Below are 21098 nucleotides of genomic sequence, written 5' to 3' on the forward strand. Positions count from 1 at the left end.
TACTTAGATTGCAAGTAGTTGATGAGATATTGTAGTTTCTTATGAGTACTGCTAGAAGCAGCAAAGTACCACCAGTGGCAGCTGCAGTGAATTTCATGCATTTCAAAAAAAAAAACTAATGATCAATAAAGCACCAATAAGATTTATTGGACAGAAGTTGATGGATAATTCTTAGTAGTTGGTTTTGTTGGCAATCGCAGTACATGGTGCAAAAATTGAAAATATTCACAATCCACCTACAAAATGTCCTTTTTTCCATATTTGTATTTTTTATTTTTTTTGCAGAACCAGCTATCTCCTTTCTTTTGAAACTATGCTGGTAATTTAAACACCCCACTTTTCCTTCCCAGAATAGGGCCCCATTAGTCATTCGTTTCTTCCTGGAAAATAGTGAAGTTTCACAAATCAAATTCAAAACAAGGATGTTAGTGTTGCTGCCTCTGCGGCTTGGCTTGCACACACACATACGTCCTCCAATCTGAGCCGCTTTGAGTCACACCATTTCATCTGGTGCTATCAGGGTTGATGAGAGCCTCTTGTCTTTCTCGGTCGGCTGCAGCTGCTGTGTGGTGAGTGGCAAGCCTCTCTGATGGCTCTCCTTTATCTTCGCATCAAGCAATTTGCTGCTCCTTTCATTATGATCCTTGTGCCAGATTGAAAATGAAAACTTCACAAAACTTGTGTTTTAAGTGACTCAAGTACAAGCGGTAAATCTGAAAAGACATTTTTAATTTCATTTTGAGATTGCTCAAATTTTTCTGTCCAGTCTGTCATTTATCCTTCACCTTTAATGCTTTTCTGACTGTAAAGCAGGTACAAGAAACATCAAGAAGCGTTTTATTTTAACAATTATTTTTGACCGTTTGGTCAGCTTGTTTATCTTTGTGAAAACCGTAAAATTCTCTATTCAAAGCTATGAGATACGTACTTGAGTGTTGTGGTAGGGAAAGCACATTCTTCTTCTTCTATCATGAAAAAAAAGAGGATGTGAAACTGATTGTTTCTTTTCTAGGAATGTGGGACTTTAGAGAATGCTGATGCAAAATCTTAGATTGAATTTAACTAAACTGTGTTTTAACTCATCGTTCGGATATAGAGACAAAATTTGAAAAATAAATTCTCTATTCAACAAACAAAACCTGTCGTGAGAAATAAGTCCACAAAAGAGGAACTAGTAGAGTGAAGGATATTGCCAAATCCTGTGAGTGGGCGTTGTGTAACTAACCCCTGAAAGCAACGGGAAAGGAAATGTACAGAGACAAGAGGACAACATTTCTTTACACATTGCACCATGTCTCTGTGAAACAAAAGGAAAATGCCAAACGTGTATTTGCATTTTCAAATCAGGAGCAACTCATGCTTGTTTGTTTGACAGAATACACTCAAGGTTTAGGTTTAATACTCTGTCCGTCTCTGACTATTTCTTTTTCTGTCTTTTTCTCGCTTGTCTTTTGTTACAACTGCAGGCAATTATCCATTAGTGGAGAGCAGGAGTTCTTAAAAAGGCAAGAAGGGAAAGTGGAGGCCTTTTTGCAAAGAGCTGATAAGAAAAATGGGAGAAATTCCATTTCGCTCTCATTGCAAAACAAACATCAAATATTCAGTTATGGACAAAGAGGAGAAATCTCACAGTTTGAGTGATAGCTGCAAATGACTTAAATTATGAGTCACATTTCTGCAACTTTTACATAAACAAACCATGTTTATGTAAAGTTTTTTTTTGTTTGTTTGTTTTCTTTAGCCCAAATACCTTTAAATAAATCGACATCTTTAGCTCAGCTCATTCCAAGGTGTTTCCAGACCAAAAGGAACAAATAGGTACTCCAGCATTTTCTGGGTCTGATCTGGTGTTTCCAAAGGGAAACATCTGGGAGGCATCCCGATCAGATGACTCCTTTTAAATCAGAGGAACAGCGGCTCTTCAAGCTCCCACTGGATGACGATAATCCTAGTATTCAGGATCTCATTCTGTTGGTCATGATTCATGGTTCTAGACCATAGTTGAAGGATGAAATATTGACAGATCACTAGATCACTATATACTGGAGCAGCGCCCACATTACTGCAGACAATGTCCCTCTTGGTCTGTCCAGCTGCCTCTCCATCCTATCAAACATTTGAACTCCTCTGCTAAAAGGGAGAGAAAGACACAGCTCTTCACAACTACACCATGAACTCCTGGGCAAAAGGCATCCCGATGGAGATCAACCCCTGGGGAGGAAAAGAGCTCAAATATATGCCTTTAAAAGCAATTCACTTGCTTTGTATCCCTTCACCTGGAACAGATGAATTATTTAGATAATGTCTCTAAGAAAAAAGGAGTTCTGGGTTTAACTCTTAGACATATTTTCCCACCACCCAGTCTCAGTTAATTGGTAGCGGCATACTTAGGAACTTGTTTACGGCTGTGGTCTAATATATTGGTATGAATTTCTCACACAAGTATGTCATAATGTCTGTCTCAAACGTCTGATGGTGAAATCACAAAGAGTCACGAGACATCCCTGACGTGAGAACTTTTCTCTCTGCTATCAGCATTGGATCAATTATTGGTTACTATGTATTATGAAAATATATTTCCATACACTATGTTTTGCAAGCATTAAATTGGTCATGCAGATAAATTAGGTCAATGCACTCAAGTATTTGGTAGAAAACTACGATTATAGCTCTAATTAACAAAATGTCAACTTTTCAACTCACAAGGATCTTGACATTTACTTTTACACACATTACATCAGCTGTGATGGTACCAGTTTTACTTTGCTTTGTTTATGTCTGTATGCATATTTTTGCTCCAATTTTTACATGTTGCATGTAAAAAACATTTTACATGCAACATGTACTGCATGTCTTGAATTGATAACCACAGCTGTATTAAATATGAAAAATGAAATCGCTTTTCCTTCTTGGGATTATTCTTTTCATGCCTTTAAATTTTTTTGTTTCTGTTTTCACACGCAGAAGCACAACGACGCTGTAAAGGCAGGATTTTTCTGCTGGTGCTTTGTGAGTTGGTAATCAGATTTTCTTCACATCTGAACATCTTTGCTTGTGTAATGGTGAGTATTTCGAGATCAATGTTCTCCCTCGCCTATGTTGTATCAGATTTAGTTTGTTGATCCACTGTTAAGTTTTTGTTAAGATAGATTTTTAATAATAATAACAATGAACTCAGATTCACACCTACCATTTTTATGTAAAAAAAAAAAAAACACCCAACTAGCTGCCTGTAACAAGTGGCAGTTACTAGAAGAACACACGTTATGTTATGACATTTTATTCACAATGATGTAAATGTTAAATTTTCTGCATTATTAATGTTTCAAGCATTTTAATCTCATACGGCATGATTGCAGATAAGCTCAAACTGTATGATTTGTTGCTGCAGCGATATCCTCTCAAAAAGATACTGGTTTAATGATGATGGGGCAGCAACTATGGGGTGTTTACGCTCTTATTACAAACTAAATCTGTCAGGCTTTAAAATGAGGTAGAGAAAATAAAGACGGGCAGACAGCTGTGGAAGCACTTATGGCTGGGCAAAGTAGGGCAACAATTATCAGTCACTGGTAGAAGCAGCCAGACTGCAGGATTTTCTCACAAAACTTTAATCACTGCTATAAATTTGTCCTTGTCATCTTCAGCTTTGAGTGTTTTAAACCAGCTTGAAGTGAACACATCTCACTAAAAGACATCAGACCTTAGACTTTTGTTTTACGTGTCACTGTACATGTGGTGCAGAAAATCATTATGGCTCTCCCTGATGTGAAAACCTCAAATAACCACCAGTTTTTAGTATAAATACATAAAACTGCAGTAATAAAGCAGAAATGCACAAGGTTTTGACACAGCGTAAACTGGACTTTAAGGTAATGTGTAGAACTGTGGAGCTGTTTCTCTTACAAGGCCATGGAACCCCTTTTAGAGTAAATGATATTATGAACTCTGAAATAACAGAAGGATCATAAATCGAGTGGATATCACTGATAAGTAGAAAATGGGCCACTTTGGCGCCAATTGAAGAAGGTATGGACCTTCTTCAATTGCCATTTTAGACCCCAAACTGAAATCCTATAGAAAACCTACAGTGTGAGTTGATGGTTGGATTACTCCTAAAAATATTCTATGAGCTATTATTATTCTGCTGCTTCTTAACGCAGAAAAAAAGCTTTTGATTTTCTAGATTTCAAAGGCAATGAGTGTTTACACAAAAATACTGGGTATACTGCGAATCCCAGTGAAACATACAAAACACCATGCCTGTGATTAATTTTTATCCAAAACATGTCATCGCCGTAATTCTTCTTTTACAACAAAACTGCATCACTTGGAAAGAAATGGCATGTTGTGATACGGCATGAAAAGCTTGTAATTTTCAGTTGATGCCTTTCAACATGTCTGCTCAACAGGTTACGTCATGATGACATCCGCATGGATGTTGGTGATTGCTGTGCTGGTAGACTCTGCAAACGGAGCGAGAAGCCGTGAGTGTTGTTTCTGAAAATCAGAAATTGAAATGTAAATACCTAACCACCAGTTAGAAACACAATTTCAAACATCTTATTTTTGAGGCACTTTCCCGTTAAATGCAATGTTTGATATTAGAGAGACGATAAAAAAAAAAAAGGTTTTCTGCATTCTAAACTTCAAACATGTTTTTATTTTTTTCATTTTCTCAAGAGGGTGACATCCAACCATGTGCAAGGATCCACACATCAAGTTCGGTGGTGCCTCTGGGTTCACCTGTCACAGCCACCTGTGTCATCAGAGAAGACTGCCCTCTAGTTATTGGACAAGCTGTTCATATTGAGTGGCGTCTTGGCAGTGAGCTTATTCTCAACAGCTTTGCAGCCAATGAGAGCAACAGGGTTTCCAGGATTGTTGTACCGAGCTTCAATCGCACCGAGGCACTACTTGTCTGCTGCATCCAGAATTGTTCTCAAGTTGTCACCGGAGTCCAGATTCGAGCTGGATGTAAGAAAAATTTTATAGCATGTTCAGAAAGGAACTTCTATAAACAGATCTAGCTCAAGTATTCTGCAAGGAAACTCTGCAGAGTCCTGCATTACACCTCTTTTCATAGACTGTAAGTAGGGATGCAAATAAATTTGAGAGAAAGTCTTAAAACTTAATGTTCAGACATTCTCAACCAGTACAACTAAGCTATTTAGGAAGAGAATCGCCAAGCACTTGTTTGTTTGCAAAGCTGACAAACCCAACCAGCAAAGTATTGACTATTATGTACACTGTACTGTAAAAAAAAAAAACTGAAAACAATTTACACATTTCTTTCCACTTCACAACTTTGTGCTGCTTTGTTTGTCTTTTACACAAAATCACTATAAAATACATTGAAGTTTGTGGTTTCCACGTCACATCTGAAGCATTCCGGTGTCTATGAAAACATTTGAAAGGCACCAGAAGTAATCTTCTGCACATAAAACAATTTTGAATTTTAGTTTACACAATTTAAATTCATGCCTGAGTTACAAACATTCAGAGGGCATACTTTCATTTTCTGTATCATTTGAAACAGGTAATACAAGAACAGGATAGACAGTGAAATTGATCATCCTTTAAATATAAAACATAATTTGACAAACTGTAACATTGATTTCAAAACAGGAGTAGTCAACTGATTGTCATGTATAACCCTGGAATTAATACGTTTATTTTTTGTTGTTTTTTTTGTATAATTAGACCCACCAGAAGAGCCACAAAACCTGACCTGTGAGACAAAGTTCAGCTCCCCTAGTTCCTTGAACTGTGAATGGGAGCCTGGGCAGCGGGACACCCACCTCCCTACAAAGTACTCCCTGCACACTGAAATAAGGTACATTTCTGCCTGAAACCATAAATATGTTGAATTATTTTCAACGGAGGAATAAAGTTGAAGGAGTTAAGTTTGATGTCAAGAATCTTTGATTCATTGAGTTCTGTAAGTACTTCTGGCTGAACTAACATTTATTTTCTCGCTTTGTATTTTATTTTAGAGACATAAATGAGAACTATACTTACAAACTGCCACCAGATGTCCATCACTATTCGATTCCTCGTAATGAATTTGTTCTGTTCAATGACATCAAGATCTACGTAAAGGCAGAGAATGACCTTGGAGTGGCAACTTCAGCACCCCTGGTTTTTGATCCTGTACAGGCAGGTAAGTATCAACTGAGAATAATAAAATGAAAATAAAAACTCCTGGTAAACACTGTTTAGGATAAGCACAAATCTAAATGGGAAAAATGAAAACGTAACAGAACTAGCTTACATATCAACATATAAAAACAATGTTGTTCGTGTCATTTACATAAAATGTACTAAATGTTTTAAAGTTCCCAGCATCAGTATTATTTCTCAGATTCTTGTAACATTGTCTTTGTTTTGTACCAAACAAGATCATTTCTGTCATCCAGATGGCTTGGGAATTCAGCAAGGATTAAAGAAATAAATTTAGCAGTAGTGTTGCTCCGGGTTGTTTTTAGAGGTCAGCTTCTATTTTTATACAAGCTAAATTCTTATCACAGCATTAATCATAATGATGCACAAACTCTTGGTTTTTCATTTAAACCATGCTTCATGAAGAAAAAAACAAACAAAACAAACAAACAAAAGAACCACTAAAAATCTAATCTTGATTGTTTTTCTGTCAGCTAAGTTCGACCAACCCAGTATTGAAACGGTTGGTGTGGAGCCTAAAAGGTTAGGTTGCCTCAAGCTGAAGTGGAGAATGTCCCAGCAGCAGAGTTGGCTTTCTCACAACCAACTAAGCCTCGAAGTCCGACTTAGGACTGCTGACAGCGACCAAATGAGCGACCCACCAGTGAGTTCAGTTAAAACTGTTGAAATAAAAGCACCACCATGAATTCGTGTTGCGTCAGACTTGATCTTGTTGCTGGAAGCATCGGAAGAAATTTACAGTGTATTTGATGTAATGGTCTTTTTTCTCAGATTCTTGTAAGCCAAGTGAGGCCAACCAAAGCGGTCACGGAATGCTGTCGTCTCCTTCATGGAACTCGATATTTGGCTCAAATTAGAGTCAGATACTACATGCAGGGACCCTGGAGCGAGTGGAGCAGCAGCAAATCCGGAGTCACCTTGGAGACCGGTAGGGTTCGGATCAATTTGGAATGACACAACCAGCCACTCTTAACATTTTCCAATCTGATGCCTTTTCTCTCCACTTTTTCTTCATCTTTTCAGTGCATGCAAATGTCATGTTGTACATCTCTCACTGCTTTGCTCTGCGGAACAGGCTGAATTGAAGTATTGAGTTTTGTCGCATATGCAGACAGTGAATCCATATACCTGTCTTGTAGGGAGAAGTTTTATTTTCTACAGAGTTAGAGTGGAAGTTCAGAGTTTTGACAAGTTGCCACACTGACAGCTGTCTCTTCCTTTTCAGCTCCAACTGGACGTTTAGACTCGTGGATGAAGGTATCAAGGAATCACACAAGCAAAAACCTAGACATACAGTTGTTCTGGAAGGTACCTATATAATTTCTTGATGCCTGTCAAAAATACGTATTTTCTTCAAAACCTCTACAGGGTTGTATAAAGTCTCCCCTTTTTATTGTTTCAGCCATCAAAACAGTTCCGTGCAAATGGCCAAAGTTTGACATACGTCGTCTTAAAACCAAATCCTCGTGGCAAGAGAGAAAGAATGTGCTCCACAAACGAGAAATGGTGCGCTTTTCAAGTTTCTGGGAGAGTAAGGAAAGTGTATCTGAGCGCTGTGAATAGTGTGGGGGAATCTCCCCTCACTAAAATCAGGATTTACCAGCCTAAAGGTAACTCATATCATTTAAATAAAATATACTGGATGCTACAAGAGTCATATTCCTCAAGCTTTTCCACATTTTGTCACATTACAACCACAAACTAGAATGTATTTTTGGAGGATTTTATTTGACAAACACAAAGCAGTGCACATTGGTTTACAAAACCACCTTTGTAGATCAAAATCTACAAAGTACATATTTGTTTGTTGTTTGTGCCTTAATGTTATTTTATTCTGATAGGGGGACATTAATGCAGTACACTTGAGCACATCTGAATTCCCATTATGAAACATGAGGGTGGCAGCATTATGCTGCAAGAATGCCTTTCTTCAGCAAGGACAAGGAAGCTGGTCTCTGTTGATAACAGTACTAAAGGGGAAATGAGGGCTAAAGAAAGTCCTGAAATTTCCACCAGGTTAATAACATAATAATAATGCATCAGAGTGTAATCACATCTAAACGACTCTGCAGACTGGACTGCACCTGAGACTCTTGCTGTGCCCCATTAAAACATATGCACTCCTTTCTCGTTTGCGGTTACAATGTGACAAAATGAATAATTTTGCAAGACAATGTATACAGAGTGTCTTGGTACATAATTTTTTTGTAAACCTCAGATGTTTTTATGTCTTCAGCTCACACGGCAATCATGGATGTCACAGCTTTTCCTCATAATGACAGATCGTTTCTGGTCCAGTGGACAGCTGAGGTGACTTTAGGTCTCACTGATTACGTGGTGGAATGGAAACCTTTACTAAATCTAGACCTCAGCCACATTCGTTTTGAAACTGTGAATAAAAACCAGTCTAGTCTCATCATAAACGGTATGTCAATACGAATTTGCTGTACATCTTTCCATAAGCCATGTTGCAATTGGACTTTCATCTCTCACTACATGAACTCAAATAGTCACTTTTGAGCAAGAGTCTTATTTTCTCCTCTCCTGAACCTACCTGTAAACACTGTAATTAGCTTGTGACCACAGATCCACTCTGCCCTCTACACTCTCATCCATAGGCAGCTTTGAGCCCTACAAGCCCTATGGGATCTCTGTATATCCCCGGTTTAAGGATGGGATGGGGCCTCCTCAGACTGTTAATGCCTACTTGAGACAAAAGGGTAAGTCACCAAAGACAAATGGGGGATCACACAAAGAGCATGCAGAGGTTTAAGAGTCAAGTTGCCTCAACTTTAAACAAGTAGAAAGCCTTTCACATTATTCAGATTACAGGAACGGTGTGAGCTCTCTGGGAACAGATCATTTCTTATGGAACGTTGCCCTCTTGTGGAAAGAAAATGAATAATTTGCTCGTTCAAATCCAGATACACTCTAATATAAACTGCATCTTTCTTTTTGAAGCTCCATCAGTGGTTCCTAAAATTCAAATTAAAAAGACCTGGTGCTCAGATATAGAAGTTTCATGGGATGAAATCCCTTTGCAGCAAAGGAATGGATTTATTAAGAGCTACCAAGTCTTCTACTGGGAAGAGAACGGATCTGTACAAGGTAGGTTAAAAGGTTTGAATTGTTTTGAATGTAAAATGATGTTGAAGTTTTTTAACCTTGGACATTTTTCCAGTTGAGAGAGCTGATGCAGAAGACAGGAGAGTGATCCTGAAGAACCTCAACACTGCATCTACGTATGAAGCTTTCATGATGGTTAGCACATTTGGTGGGAGCCTGAACGGATCAACAATTTATGTTAAAATGAACTCCTTTGGTTGGTAACATATTCTAATTTACCATTTAGAGAGTCAATGAGCAGAATGTGGATTTATCGATTAGATTTCATATCGCAACATATGATTTCCTTTTCCAAGATGCTTTGACTGTTGTGATCACTGTAACTGCAATTGGAGTTGGACTGGCATTTCTGATCATTTCCACCATCTGGACCTGCTTCTCCAAACACAAAAAGTAAGCCCACCAAAAACCACATACTCTAGAGATCTATGATGCAGTGCTGTAGATAGATTTTTACTTACAGATTTCTTCTGTTTTTCCCACACGCATATGTTTTCGTTCACAGCACAAGTTTAAATATGTTAATATCATTTATTTACTGGGTTATAATGAAATTCAGTTGAATTCAGTTTATTTCTACAGGGTGAATTCAAAAAATGTCGTCTCAAGGCACTTTACAAAAAAAGTAAATTCAATCAAATCCTACAGACAGATTCATAGACGATCCTAGCGATCAAAGACCCAGCAGGTTACGTCAGGCTACTGGCCTGCAGTATTCAGCTTTGTGGATGAGTATTTAGGAGCAATGGACTGTCGCTTGCATTCTGTAATTGACTTTGGAGAAATCTCTCACACTGAGCATGCAAGTAGAGACAGTTAAAAAAAAGGAAAATTCCCCTTTTAACAGGAAGAAACCTCCAGCAGAATCTGACCTCCATGACCGACAGTGGGTTTGAGAAGACTAAACCTAATAAGTGACTGGTTATTTTTAGCCAACTGTGGTTTTCACCTTACATGCTTTGTTTGCCAATTCCTATGTGCCATTGTTGGATCATGAATCCTGACCAAAAGAGGCCTGCAGTGGTTTTGACCTTTTTCTGGGTTCTTTTGTGAAATCCTGGGCGATTCTTTGATTATGTGCAATTGCAGGAGTTTGGTCAGTCAACCTCTCCTGGAATATCTTTTCAGTCTACAGGTACGACAGTGACTTGATCAGTTAACTCATGATTCATGAAAGGAGGACAGTACTTTTTCAAAATAAGATCATGTACATTTGGATATCTTTTTTTCCCCTTTAATTAGTGAAAATATTTGTTTTCCACAGGTAATCTGCATTATATTGAAACTTGTTTAAAAATTTGAAACAATTAACTATAGTGAAAAAGACAAGCAAAAGAATTGCATAAAGAGGAAAACACTTTTTCACTTCACTGTATGTTATATTTTTGACATGCTTTCTGTTTGTTTGACCTTAAGGCTGAATGGTTACATGTGGCCAGTAGTTCCAGATCCGGCTAACAGCAGCATTAAAAAATGGTCTTCAGAATCAACACAGGTAATGAACATTAACAGCTGTCACAGATGTTAACTTAACATGATAACAACGAATACATATGTGTGACATGAACTACAATTCTAAAGTGTTAGAATTACAAAATTACAAGCATTTTGGAATTATATTAGTTTTTCCTACAAATTAAATCTGTATGTAAATGAAATCTTTATTTGGAATATATGAACATCAAAGGATCCATGCAAGTCTAACTGTCAGATTAGATTATATAACAAAAAAACTGTAGTGATAAAAATATAAATTAATAATTCAATCCAGTGTATATTTCCAATTTTAGCTGTCTGTATTGTCTTTTTCTTATATATATTAATTGCTTGCCTCTGCAGTTTACCCATCCATCCTGGGACAACGAGGAGCCAAATCCAATATGCTTGTCCCATCTCAGCTTCCTGGACCTTCCAACCACACTTAGCAAAGAAGAGGATGATATCTGGTTGAACAGCTCAGAAGACACCAGCGATCTTGGCGAGTCGATTTGTGGCTCACCGTTCATTCCTACATACTCTGGTAGAAACAGCGAGTCTGTTCCTTATGCGACTGTACTGTTGTCCTCTTGCAACGACCCAGTGCCTGATGAGCCTCATGTCTACCTGCGCTCTGAATCTACACAACCCCTCTTGGAAACTGAAGAGTATTTCACTCCAAAATGCTACCAGAATGTTGCAAATGATAGAATGTCAAAAGAGCAGTGTTTCTTTGGGCCCTGTGACGATGATATCCCCGAAGGAGAGGAAGGCCCAGCTATTGTTTGGGATGACTTTCCCTTTCTGCGTGCCTTGGCCATGAATGAGAGTGAAAATGACTAAAGTTAATTTACTGGTCATTAGAGTATGCTTGCTTTGAGTGTGGTTTTTGTTTGTTTGTTTGTTTTTATGTTTTTGTCTTTTTGTAAATGAACCCACCAAGCGTTACACCTCATGATTATTTTTGTTTCTGTGCTGCTTTTTACATTTATAGAAATACACTTTTTTTAAACATATGTTTTACTTTTCGTGAGGTGGTTAAAGGTTAAATGAACAGATTTAAGTCGTGTTTTTGTTACATTTCACGAAAGTTAAAACAGGCTACTGCCAAAAGCTCTAATGTTTGAGGCTTTGTGTACAGGTGAAGCATCTCTATAGTCTGTGGTGCCAGGATACCAGGCTTAGTTGCAGTTTTGTAATACAATTGAGATTTATTTTCACCACCTGAGTTATTGTCTTGTTCTGCAAATAGCCTTTGTTTATTTGTAGCTGTTCACTTTGATCTAAATTTTACCATGAATATGATCTAATTTAGGCAAATAATTGTGTTTTGTTGCCATTTTTGTCACCAAATGTTTGAGGATTAGCACACATCTGTCAATGTTATGGAATGTTCTCTTACCATTTTGAGCAGAAGCTAATAGAAATAAACCTCTTTGTTATGTCATATATTAACCACAGGGAAATAAAAAAATAATTAGGAATTACTAATTAACATTCCTATGCGAAGTTAAGAAAATATTTTTAGAAAATCTTAGTTCTGTTTATTTCATAAAATTGATCAGACTCTAAACGTAATTGGAACTCGTGATTTTGTAAAAAAAATAAATAAATAAATAAAAAAATAAAATATATATATATATATATAGATATATATATAGATAGATATATATATATAGATATATATAGATAGATATATATATATAGATATATAATTCTATTAGCGTCTGTTCTTTAAGGGAGTGGTTTAAACAATAGCTGATTTGGCAATAGGTGGAAATGTCTAACAATATTTTCTAAAACTATATTGTTGACCTCAAGATTCATTACATATTGTGAGAAAACATGAATACCTCATTCACTGACTGGTTAAACTCAGCTGTAGTCCAAAGAAAGTAGCTTCACGAATATATATATATGATGTGCCTATATGTGTGATGGCCCATGTGAGAGGCAGATTCTTATATTCTTTAGCTGGATGATCACGGTGCTGCACTCTGATAAATATGTAAATAAAAAATGATTTGTGATTTCTGTAACCTCTTTCACCTGTGCAAGTGAAAATTGTGTTTTTTTCAGCTTCTACTTTATTCCTGTGTTGCAGAACAACCATCCAAAATAGATCTGCGGCAAGTTCTCCTTTCTAATTCTTTTAATCATAAACAGTTTTACTCATCCACCCAACCTTGCAGAGAAAGGGCAACTGGGGATCCGGTGCCCAGCTACAGTGGTCATTAGGTGTGGACTAATGCATAATAGATGTTGTTATGCATACATGGTCCAAACAAAACTAAACAACTACAGCAGAACTACAGCAGAGTAGCACTTACAGATGACTGTAAATTAATTATTTCACTAATTTCTGAGTAAATTGTTAAAGGTACTAAACCTAAGCAATACCTTGCTAAAGTATACACAACCTTTGCATTTCTTGTGCTAAGAACCAAAGAGCAATGCATTTTAATAGGATTTTTCTGTGGCAGTGCCTCATTGCATGGAAGAGAAATGGTACATGTAATTTAACAAATTAGAAGCCTAAATTTTAAGTCTGTACTTGGTAAAATACATTTTGGTGTTTACTTTTACCATGTTTACGTTGGACAAAAAATGAAGAATATAAGGAAGGAAAGATAAAAGAAAGTCACAAGGAAGGGAGTAAGTAAGAACACAAGAAATATAAGGTATAAAGGACAAAAAAACCTTGCTTTGTCCATGCTCTTATTTTTCTATACTCATCTAGACAATGATGACATCAAATTTCATATTGTTTTCAAATTCCATAGGAGTCTTTTTAATTGTTAATTTATTGTTAATAAAACAAAAACACTATTTTTAACTTTTTTTCATGTATTTTAAAGTGAAGGTAATTCTATCGATGTTATCTGGGATGGTTAGCTCAGCCTACTTGTCCAATCCTTTTCTCACACTCCGCTAGTAGAGTCTATCTAAAATGGCGGACCTCTTGTAGCGGTCGAGTGTGATTACATGTCACACTTCAAGCATTTCCAGCGGAGTTATTTTATGTGTATTTATCTATAATCTAAATCATGTTTTCCAGTTTTGGCCTGCGGACCATTCTGAAGTCCTCCGTGGGTGTTTTGTGTGAAAGTTCCGCTTTGTTCCCCACGGTGTCGGTCGGACCTTGGAGCTGCTGCGCTTCGGCTCTATTATCAGGACCTGCAGTTAGCAAAGGTGGGTAAAATAAATTAAAACCCTGAGGAAGTAAATACTCCTTCAAAATCCACCCTAAATGTTAGAAAATTGCGGATAGAGCCTTGCTGTCATTTGTACCGTCACCAGCAGTCGGCGCTGTTGACGAATTGAAGTATGTCAACTTTTTAGATGAAACTCTTTATTTGTTTACAGAGTACAATGCTTTAATTATGTGCGTTTGCCCAGGAATGTTTGGTACTTTGTTCTTCTTATTCAGACCGAACAATATAACTATTTTACGAAATGTTTACATATTATAAAAAGAATGTGCACCCCCTTTCAAGCTCTTGATATTTAACCATCCCATCTCAAAGTGAAATAATCTGATCTTTGCAGGTTGTATTATCATTTGAATTTGACCTCAAGTGTACACAAGCACAGCTGAAGTAGAATAGAAAACGTTTTGTATGTGGAAAAGTAAGTACACCCCACCTACCTCTGTAGGATTTAGAAGGGAAAGTTGCAGTCAGGTGCCACTTATTATGCACTTGATAAACTGGTCATTAGAAAATTTGGTCACCTTTATTAAATTTTGTTAGTTTGCTCGTGTGTTAACACAATGCCTGGGTGGAAAGACACCAGCAGTGGTCTTACAAATGCCACACTTAGTGGTTTTAGGTCTGGGAAGGTTTCCTAAATTACTTTCAAACTATTAACAATCTATATTGTCACAGATTGAGACACTTACAGCTAAGAAGGGCTCAGTTACTGGTACCAAACAAGGTTTTAACAAGTTCTTGTTTCAAATTTAAATGAGTACATTTGCAAAAAAATACAGAACAATTTAAAGTTCTTTAAATTACAGACCAAAGAAAGTGTTCTAATTACTATTGTGGAAACTATTGGAACAGCACCTTTTATAATTCTGAATTAAGGGTTGTTACCTGAGCATGTAGCCTGACTACTTTACCAGCTGTTCTATCAATAAAACAACTTGGGTCACAGTTTAAAAGGATTTTATTTTAGACATAACTACAGTCATAAATAAAGCTGGATATCAAGTCTAAAAACAACTGCCCAAGTTAAAAAAAATAAATAACTAAACATAGTTTGTTTTATGTTGTTTATAAATCTGTCCAGTTCACAGCCATCGATAGAAGCGAAACTTTTACCATCATAAAACCTTAATAATCTCCGTCCAGCAGTCTTCTTTTTAAGCACTTAGTGTCTCCGCACAGTAAGAAAAGACACATATGTTAATAATAATGTTATGAATACATTTTCCGTAACATCCTAAGGATAGATTATTGAGGAAAAACGTGATCATGGAGACAAACATGCTATGTGGACAGAAAGAAAGTAATATTTTTTATGCCATTTTAAAAAGTTTCCATAAGGCCTGACTGACAACGTAAGCCATCTCCACTGCAATTATTTATCTGACTTCTCACCGCAACATCTTTCATCATTATCATATCTGTACCATCTAGAGAAGCTTTGCCTTCATTTCCCCCTTTTAATCTGCCTTATCAGCCCAGATTGTCAGATTGCATATGTCAGATTGTCATATGCAATCTGACAAAAGTACTATACGGACTTTTTCACTTTTGTGCATGTTACAGCTGCAAAATTCAATGAGTGTTGGGATTTTGTGTTGTGGACCACAGGCAAAATGATAAATTGTTTTCCTCCTTTAAGTAGAAATTCAATAAGTGTATGCATTTTTACACACTGAGCTGATGCTTTGTAAAGCTAGGTTTTTTTCTGCATGACATAGAAAGGGAACCTGAGAATCAGGTCATTTGTAATGAGAACTAATCAGAATTTCAGGAAGCCACTTCATTGATGGTTGTGATGATATAGAAAACCACTATCTCGTCACTATCAGTTGCATGCGTAGTTGTGCTATCTGACATGCAGGATAGACATGTTATGTTGCTTATCTTGGTTATATTTTGAAAAATTCTTCAGGCAGTTGCGCAATTTTTTCATGTTGACCAGTTTTTTTCATCATCATCCTTTGTTATACAAAAAAAGAAATCTTGCTCTTAATGCTTCAACAAGAAAATTCTTAAGGTGTTTTGTTTTGTCAAGGTGAAACAGTTTGAAACTGTTTTATTTGTAGACGTATGCTTCTTCCTGCATGAGAATTTAGCATTTCTTGTGTTCACAATAAAAATCTAAAATCTTCCAGTCCTCACAATTTTAGATTCCTTGAGCTTTTTTTCTTTGTCTTTTGGTTTCAGGAGTCTTTGCAGTCCCACCACCTGTGAGACATTATGCCCGGGTTGCAAAGCGAAAGACGACAGGTGTGCATTAAGAGCCAAATGTGCATATTTTGGGATAAAAGAAAGTCTTCTCATGTGAGCAATTGGTTTCTTCCAGGCCCAGAAAGCCAACTCAGTGATCTTGCTCCAGCAATGCTGAAGATGGAGTATGCACCTGTCCCACTTGCTCAGACGTAAGACAAAACATTTCGGTCGACCCTGCGAGCAATTAAAGATGGACAAAAAAATGTCTTGCAAAAGTATTTGCATATCTGAACACATTGTATCACTAAATAAAAGAGGCAGAAAGTATATTTGTATACTGTCACATTTTATTGAGCCTCTGCTACTTTGATATGCCTTAGTAAAATTCATTGCAACAAGTTACCTTAAAAAAACACTGTAGTGATTTAGTAATTAGATTCCACCTGTTTTGGATGTTGATTCCAGCTGCAGTTACAGTGAGCCTTTTTAAAGTAACTCAAGGTCAGGCAGATTGGACAGCAGTGTACACAACTAATAGTTTTCCCACTGATCGATTCTCCCACCTGAGCTCTGGATCTCTACAGCTCCTCTAAAGTTGTAAGAGAGAGACCTCTTTGCTACTCTTTTGATTGAAGCTCTTTTCACCTGGACTGTTAGTGTAGGTGGACAGCTATGACTTACTAGGTTTTCTTCTGTTTCATCTTCACATAAGGGACTGAACAGTTCTCTTTAAGATGGGATATTGTTTTATAGCCTGACCCTGATTTTAATGTTCTCTGAAAAATTTCTTAATATTTATACTAAGTTTGCATTGCACTGAGGTTAACTTCTGAGGTCACAATTTGGTTGAGGGGATTTACAGGCTTGCTTTTACCTTTTCTTTCAGGTAATTACATTTTAAATGCAGATGCATGCAACATTTTTCAGATAGAACATTAAAATCATTGCCTTTTAGCTGATGTACTCAGTTGCACAGTTATTCTGTACTGTGTGCTGGTCCATTGCATAATATCTCAGTAAAATACATTGCAGACTTTAGTTGCAGACCTTTTCACAAAATTTGAAAAGGTTCAAAGGATGGCAATACTTTTGCAATATTTCTGTTGCAATACGTTTGCAACAGAAATATTGCATACTTCTGTTTCAGAATGAATTCATGTTAATTAAGCATGGCTTTATTTGTGTTTACAGGACTGACGATCTCGTCAAACGTCTTCTTTCACTGGAACTGGCAAGTCATGTAAGAACTCATGGTTTAAAATAAAAGTATGGTTTCACTGTGTGTTTTGTTTTTAAAACTTGACTTGGACTGATGGAAGCTTATATTTTATTTACATGCAGTAGGAGTTAACAATACCTGATGCTACACAGAAAAAAATTTGTTGACATAAATAGCAACTTTTCAGTTCATTTTATTTCAAAATTGAAGTCACATTTCTATTCAATTTTCGTCAAATTGTTGTCATTTTTCACATGCACTGCAGCACTGAGATGTTTTAATGTCTGACATCTAGGAACAAAACATAGCATTTGGTTAGAATTACATTTTCCACAATAATTAGCAGGTATTGTACAGATAAGACGTAAGGCAGTGAAGTGTAACAAGGGCTTTCCCATTCATTTCACAACTGAATATGTCCAAATAGATGTTGTAATTGGGGTGCTGTGGTGGAGCAGGAGTAAAGCACAACGCACATATGGAGGCCATAGTCCTCGTTGCGGTCGACACAGATTGAGTCCTAGCCTGACTACACTTGCCACATGTCTTCCACCTCTCATTACTCACTTTCCTGTCGATTCACTATCAATTGAAGGCCACTAGAGCAAATAAAACCATAACAAGATGTTGTAATGAGCAGAAAACCAAAAATTATGATCGAAGAACCAAACTAAAGTTTGATTTAGTTTGGTTAGCTTGACTTGGAACTGAATTCTTTATGATCTGAAATACTCTCTGGAATAGACCCGTATTAAGCTTTTACTCATCTCACCAGCTTCCCTGTCCCCGCTGGAGAAAAGCACGTTTTCCCCCTTAAGGGGATAGCCACCTATTTTAAATTCAGTAATGATTGTAACTGTGTTATCTATGTCCTCAGAAGGAAAAGCTCCAGCTGAAAAAGGAACAACTGATTACAAAAGTTCAAAGAGATGAGAACGATCGTAATTCAGTCGAAGTAAAGGGTGAGGAGCCATTAATGTTGCATGTGATGTCTCTACTGAAATTTAAAGATAAGTACAACCTTATCTTAATCAAATCAGATTTGAATTTCCCTTCTGATGTTTCTCATCGCAGTTGCTGTTTTGACCGCAAGAATTCGAAACTATCAGGAGCATTTGCAAAAACACCACAAGGTGAGTGAAATGAAGTCTTTGCACCTTGTTTGTTAAACTGTTTTTTGTGCATTCTTTATGAAAATAAAATGGCATGATTCAGAGTCTTGTCTCAACAACCTTCATGTGTCAGCTTCACCTCATTTTAGCTTCCTCTGGTGTGAAGTGTATATGTGCTACAGGATTTCCTGTGTACTAAGCCCACATAAAATAAAATGTGTACAAGCACAGCCGCGGTCGGAAGTTTCCATCTTACGTCACACTTAGAACATTTTAATCATTAAAACTGAGGGCAGAGGTTGCGAATTTAAATACCATCTCTGTGACATCAACGAGTTGCATTTGTTTTCATGAGCAAAACAAGCAGGTGTTGTCTCATTTTGAGTTTTTTAGATGGCATTTATGGTTTGTTTTAATATGTTGTTTCATGCTAGGACAAAGCTAACAAGAGGCGCATGCTAATGGCCATAGATCGCAGGAAAAAACTTCTAAAAAACCTCAGGTTGGTTCGTTTTGACACCTTTGAGAGAGTGTGTGAGCAGCTCGGCATTGTCTACACCTTCCCTCCAGAATACTACAGGCGGGCAACTCGCCGCTGGCTGGCCAAGAAAGAGTTTTGTATTAAGGTAATAATCAAATAAACGCAATTTTTTGAGAACATTGAGATTTTTTTCATGTATTCCACTGTTCTTTGTCTTTGTAATAATTTATTAATGATTGCATTGTTTTTTTTCACACCCAAACCAACGCTTGTCCTGTGTTTTTTTTGTTTTGTTTTTTTTCTTCTCAGGTTTTCAAGGCGGTGCAGAAGCAAAAAGCAGAGCAGAAGATGAAGCAGCAAATATCCACCTCAGAGACAAAGGAAGCCAAGGCACCAGAAGCCCAAACATAATGAAACAAACTAATCTGTACAGCTGGCTGCTCTCAATGCTTATGGCTTATGTTTGATTGTTTCATCTCAGACTTTCACGTTCCATCTTCTGTGCTTCCAACCTAATGTTCTTTTATTTGTCTTACATTGTCAGGTTGTTGGAAATAAAATTTCAAAAAAGTCTTTGTTTTGGCATGTGCAACTCACAACACCAGAGGGTGATTTTGGTTTAGAAAAAATACTTACTGAGAATCTAGATTACTAAAAAATAGAAATTCTGAGAAAACAAAGTGGGGTTCAATTTAACAAGAAAACCCCCGTCTGCAGATTATGCCTTCTATCTAAGCTTTCAATCATACAGTTTTAACTCAGTCAACAATATTTCACTCTGTCATTCTACATCAACCGATTTCCTGGTATAAAGTCTGTTTTATGCAATGTTTTAAATCCAAATAACTTTGACACTTCCTTGTGCAGAAGATATGGCTTTACATTATCTGTTTCCCTCCATTTTTTAAAATGCATCTTAAAGCCTAGTGATTTATAATGAAACATTATATTTTGCACATATGCACATTACTAACTAAAGCTAATGACTAAACACTCAGGTTATTTTTCGGTTGGGCAAATAAAGCAAGTAATTTGTGAAAAACACAAACTTTCTATAAAGCCAGTTTACAACATTCCCAACAAAATCTAGAAGTGTGAAGCTTGTCGAATGAATAGGATAGCTAAACTGCTGAAAAAGCTGTTGAAGTCTATAAATTAGTCGAGACATCAGGAGACATGTTGAGTTATAGATATAACAAAACAAACATGGGGTGTCGGTGAGTTTGGCACTGTGACTTCTCAGTTTGGTCAGAACTATGTTGGGGCAGTCGGGAAGAGAGTGTTGCCAGGGATACAGACATGCAGGCATCATGAGAGTCATTGCTGCCTAAAGCGCATCTGGGCTTTCCACACTGCTGGACAGAGGAATAGGACTGAGTAGGGCTCCCTAAATCCAAGTAACTTCATCCTAGCAAAAGAAATGACTGATAAAGGTTCTTCCATCAATCTTTTTTCTGCAAAAAAAAAAAAACCCATGAAAACTGCAGTAAATGTGTATTGTATTACAAAAAGGTGTTAATTGACGAGAGTGGAGAATGAACCTTTGTAACAAATGCTCTTGTAAATCAAAAAATCCAGTTACATTCAGATATGATGTTACAATTTTTGTCCACATGCATGAGCCTTCAGTTTCCTCCAATGAATACCTTCAGCCTACGTCATATTAGAGAGCCATGCAGTGTAAGGTCTCATGTTTCTGCTAATAATCAGTTGGTAATTCTGAGGGTGTAGCTTCACTACAGTTGTGTCAAACATGTGGAGACAATATTTGTCACACCAGTCAAACTCAAAAAGTTTTTATTAGAGAGACTGTTTTTGGTGGGTCAGGGGAAATCCTTTCTTCCTATTTTCACAGAGCATAAATTACTTTTTTGGCACAAGTGATCTATCTCCGTCATTTTTTTTTTCATCTGCCAGCGGGCAAAAATAAATGAATTCTAATTCATAACCTGTCTACAGTCATAGAAAAATTTCAATCCTGTATTTAGATCTTGAACAACAGCTGAGTTCTCTTCTTGAATAAAACTCACCATTTGATTTGGAGCCAATACAATATACAGGGTGTTTCATGCATTGGAAGCCTAAAATAAGCCAAA

At 36.9% G+C, this 21098-nt stretch overlaps 2 protein-coding genes across 2 annotated transcripts; both read left to right on the plus strand.

The window, feature by feature from the left end:
- The first annotated feature begins 452 nt into the window (after positions 1-452).
- csf3r (colony stimulating factor 3 receptor) lies at positions 453-12831 on the plus strand. The gene is made up of 17 exons (XM_008431112.1): positions 453-569; positions 2965-3062; positions 4413-4487; positions 4684-4977; positions 5704-5836; positions 5997-6163; positions 6657-6826; positions 6955-7111; positions 7409-7491; positions 7586-7793; positions 8420-8608; positions 8802-8903; positions 9145-9291; positions 9365-9505; positions 9606-9702; positions 10726-10804; positions 11149-12831. The coding sequence occupies exons 3-17, from the start codon at positions 4421-4423 to the stop codon at positions 11626-11628; spliced, it is 2514 nt and encodes an 837-aa protein (XP_008429334.1). The 5' UTR covers positions 453-569; positions 2965-3062; positions 4413-4420; the 3' UTR covers positions 11629-12831.
- An 891-nt stretch (positions 12832-13722) lies between these two features.
- Positions 13723-19575, plus strand: mrps15 (mitochondrial ribosomal protein S15). The gene is made up of 8 exons (XM_008431111.1): positions 13723-13977; positions 16185-16247; positions 16324-16399; positions 17382-17430; positions 18287-18371; positions 18484-18542; positions 18956-19147; positions 19312-19575. Exons 1-8 carry the CDS (start codon positions 13833-13835, stop codon positions 19411-19413), a joined length of 771 nt encoding a protein of 256 aa, XP_008429333.1. The 5' UTR covers positions 13723-13832; the 3' UTR covers positions 19414-19575.
- Positions 19576-21098: the final 1523 nt, after the last annotated feature.

The sequence above is a fragment of the Poecilia reticulata genome, linkage group LG16, assembly GCF_000633615.1.
Source record: "Poecilia reticulata strain Guanapo linkage group LG16, Guppy_female_1.0+MT, whole genome shotgun sequence".
Taxonomy (NCBI): Eukaryota; Metazoa; Chordata; class Actinopteri; order Cyprinodontiformes; family Poeciliidae; genus Poecilia; species Poecilia reticulata.

What these genes read in the sequence shown, in the direction of transcription:
- csf3r (XM_008431112.1), top strand. Translation starts at nt 4,421, where the DNA reads ATGATGACATCCGCATGGATGTTGGTGATTGCTGTGCTGGTAGACTCT. An exon ending in AGTCCAGATTCGAGCTGGAT is followed by an intron (nt 4,978 to 5,703) that starts GTAAGAAAAATT and finishes TTGTATAATTAG; the next exon opens with ACCCACCAGAAGAGCCACAA. An exon ending in GTCTAGTCTCATCATAAACG is followed by an intron (nt 8,609 to 8,801) that starts GTATGTCAATAC and finishes TCTCATCCATAG; the next exon opens with GCAGCTTTGAGCCCTACAAG.
- mrps15 (XM_008431111.1), top strand. Translation starts at nt 13,833, where the DNA reads ATGTTTTCCAGTTTTGGCCTGCGGACCATTCTGAAGTCCTCCGTGGGT. An exon ending in TGCAAAGCGAAAGACGACAG is followed by an intron (nt 16,248 to 16,323) that starts GTGTGCATTAAG and finishes GGTTTCTTCCAG; the next exon opens with GCCCAGAAAGCCAACTCAGT. An exon ending in CACTGGAACTGGCAAGTCAT is followed by an intron (nt 17,431 to 18,286) that starts GTAAGAACTCAT and finishes CTATGTCCTCAG; the next exon opens with AAGGAAAAGCTCCAGCTGAA.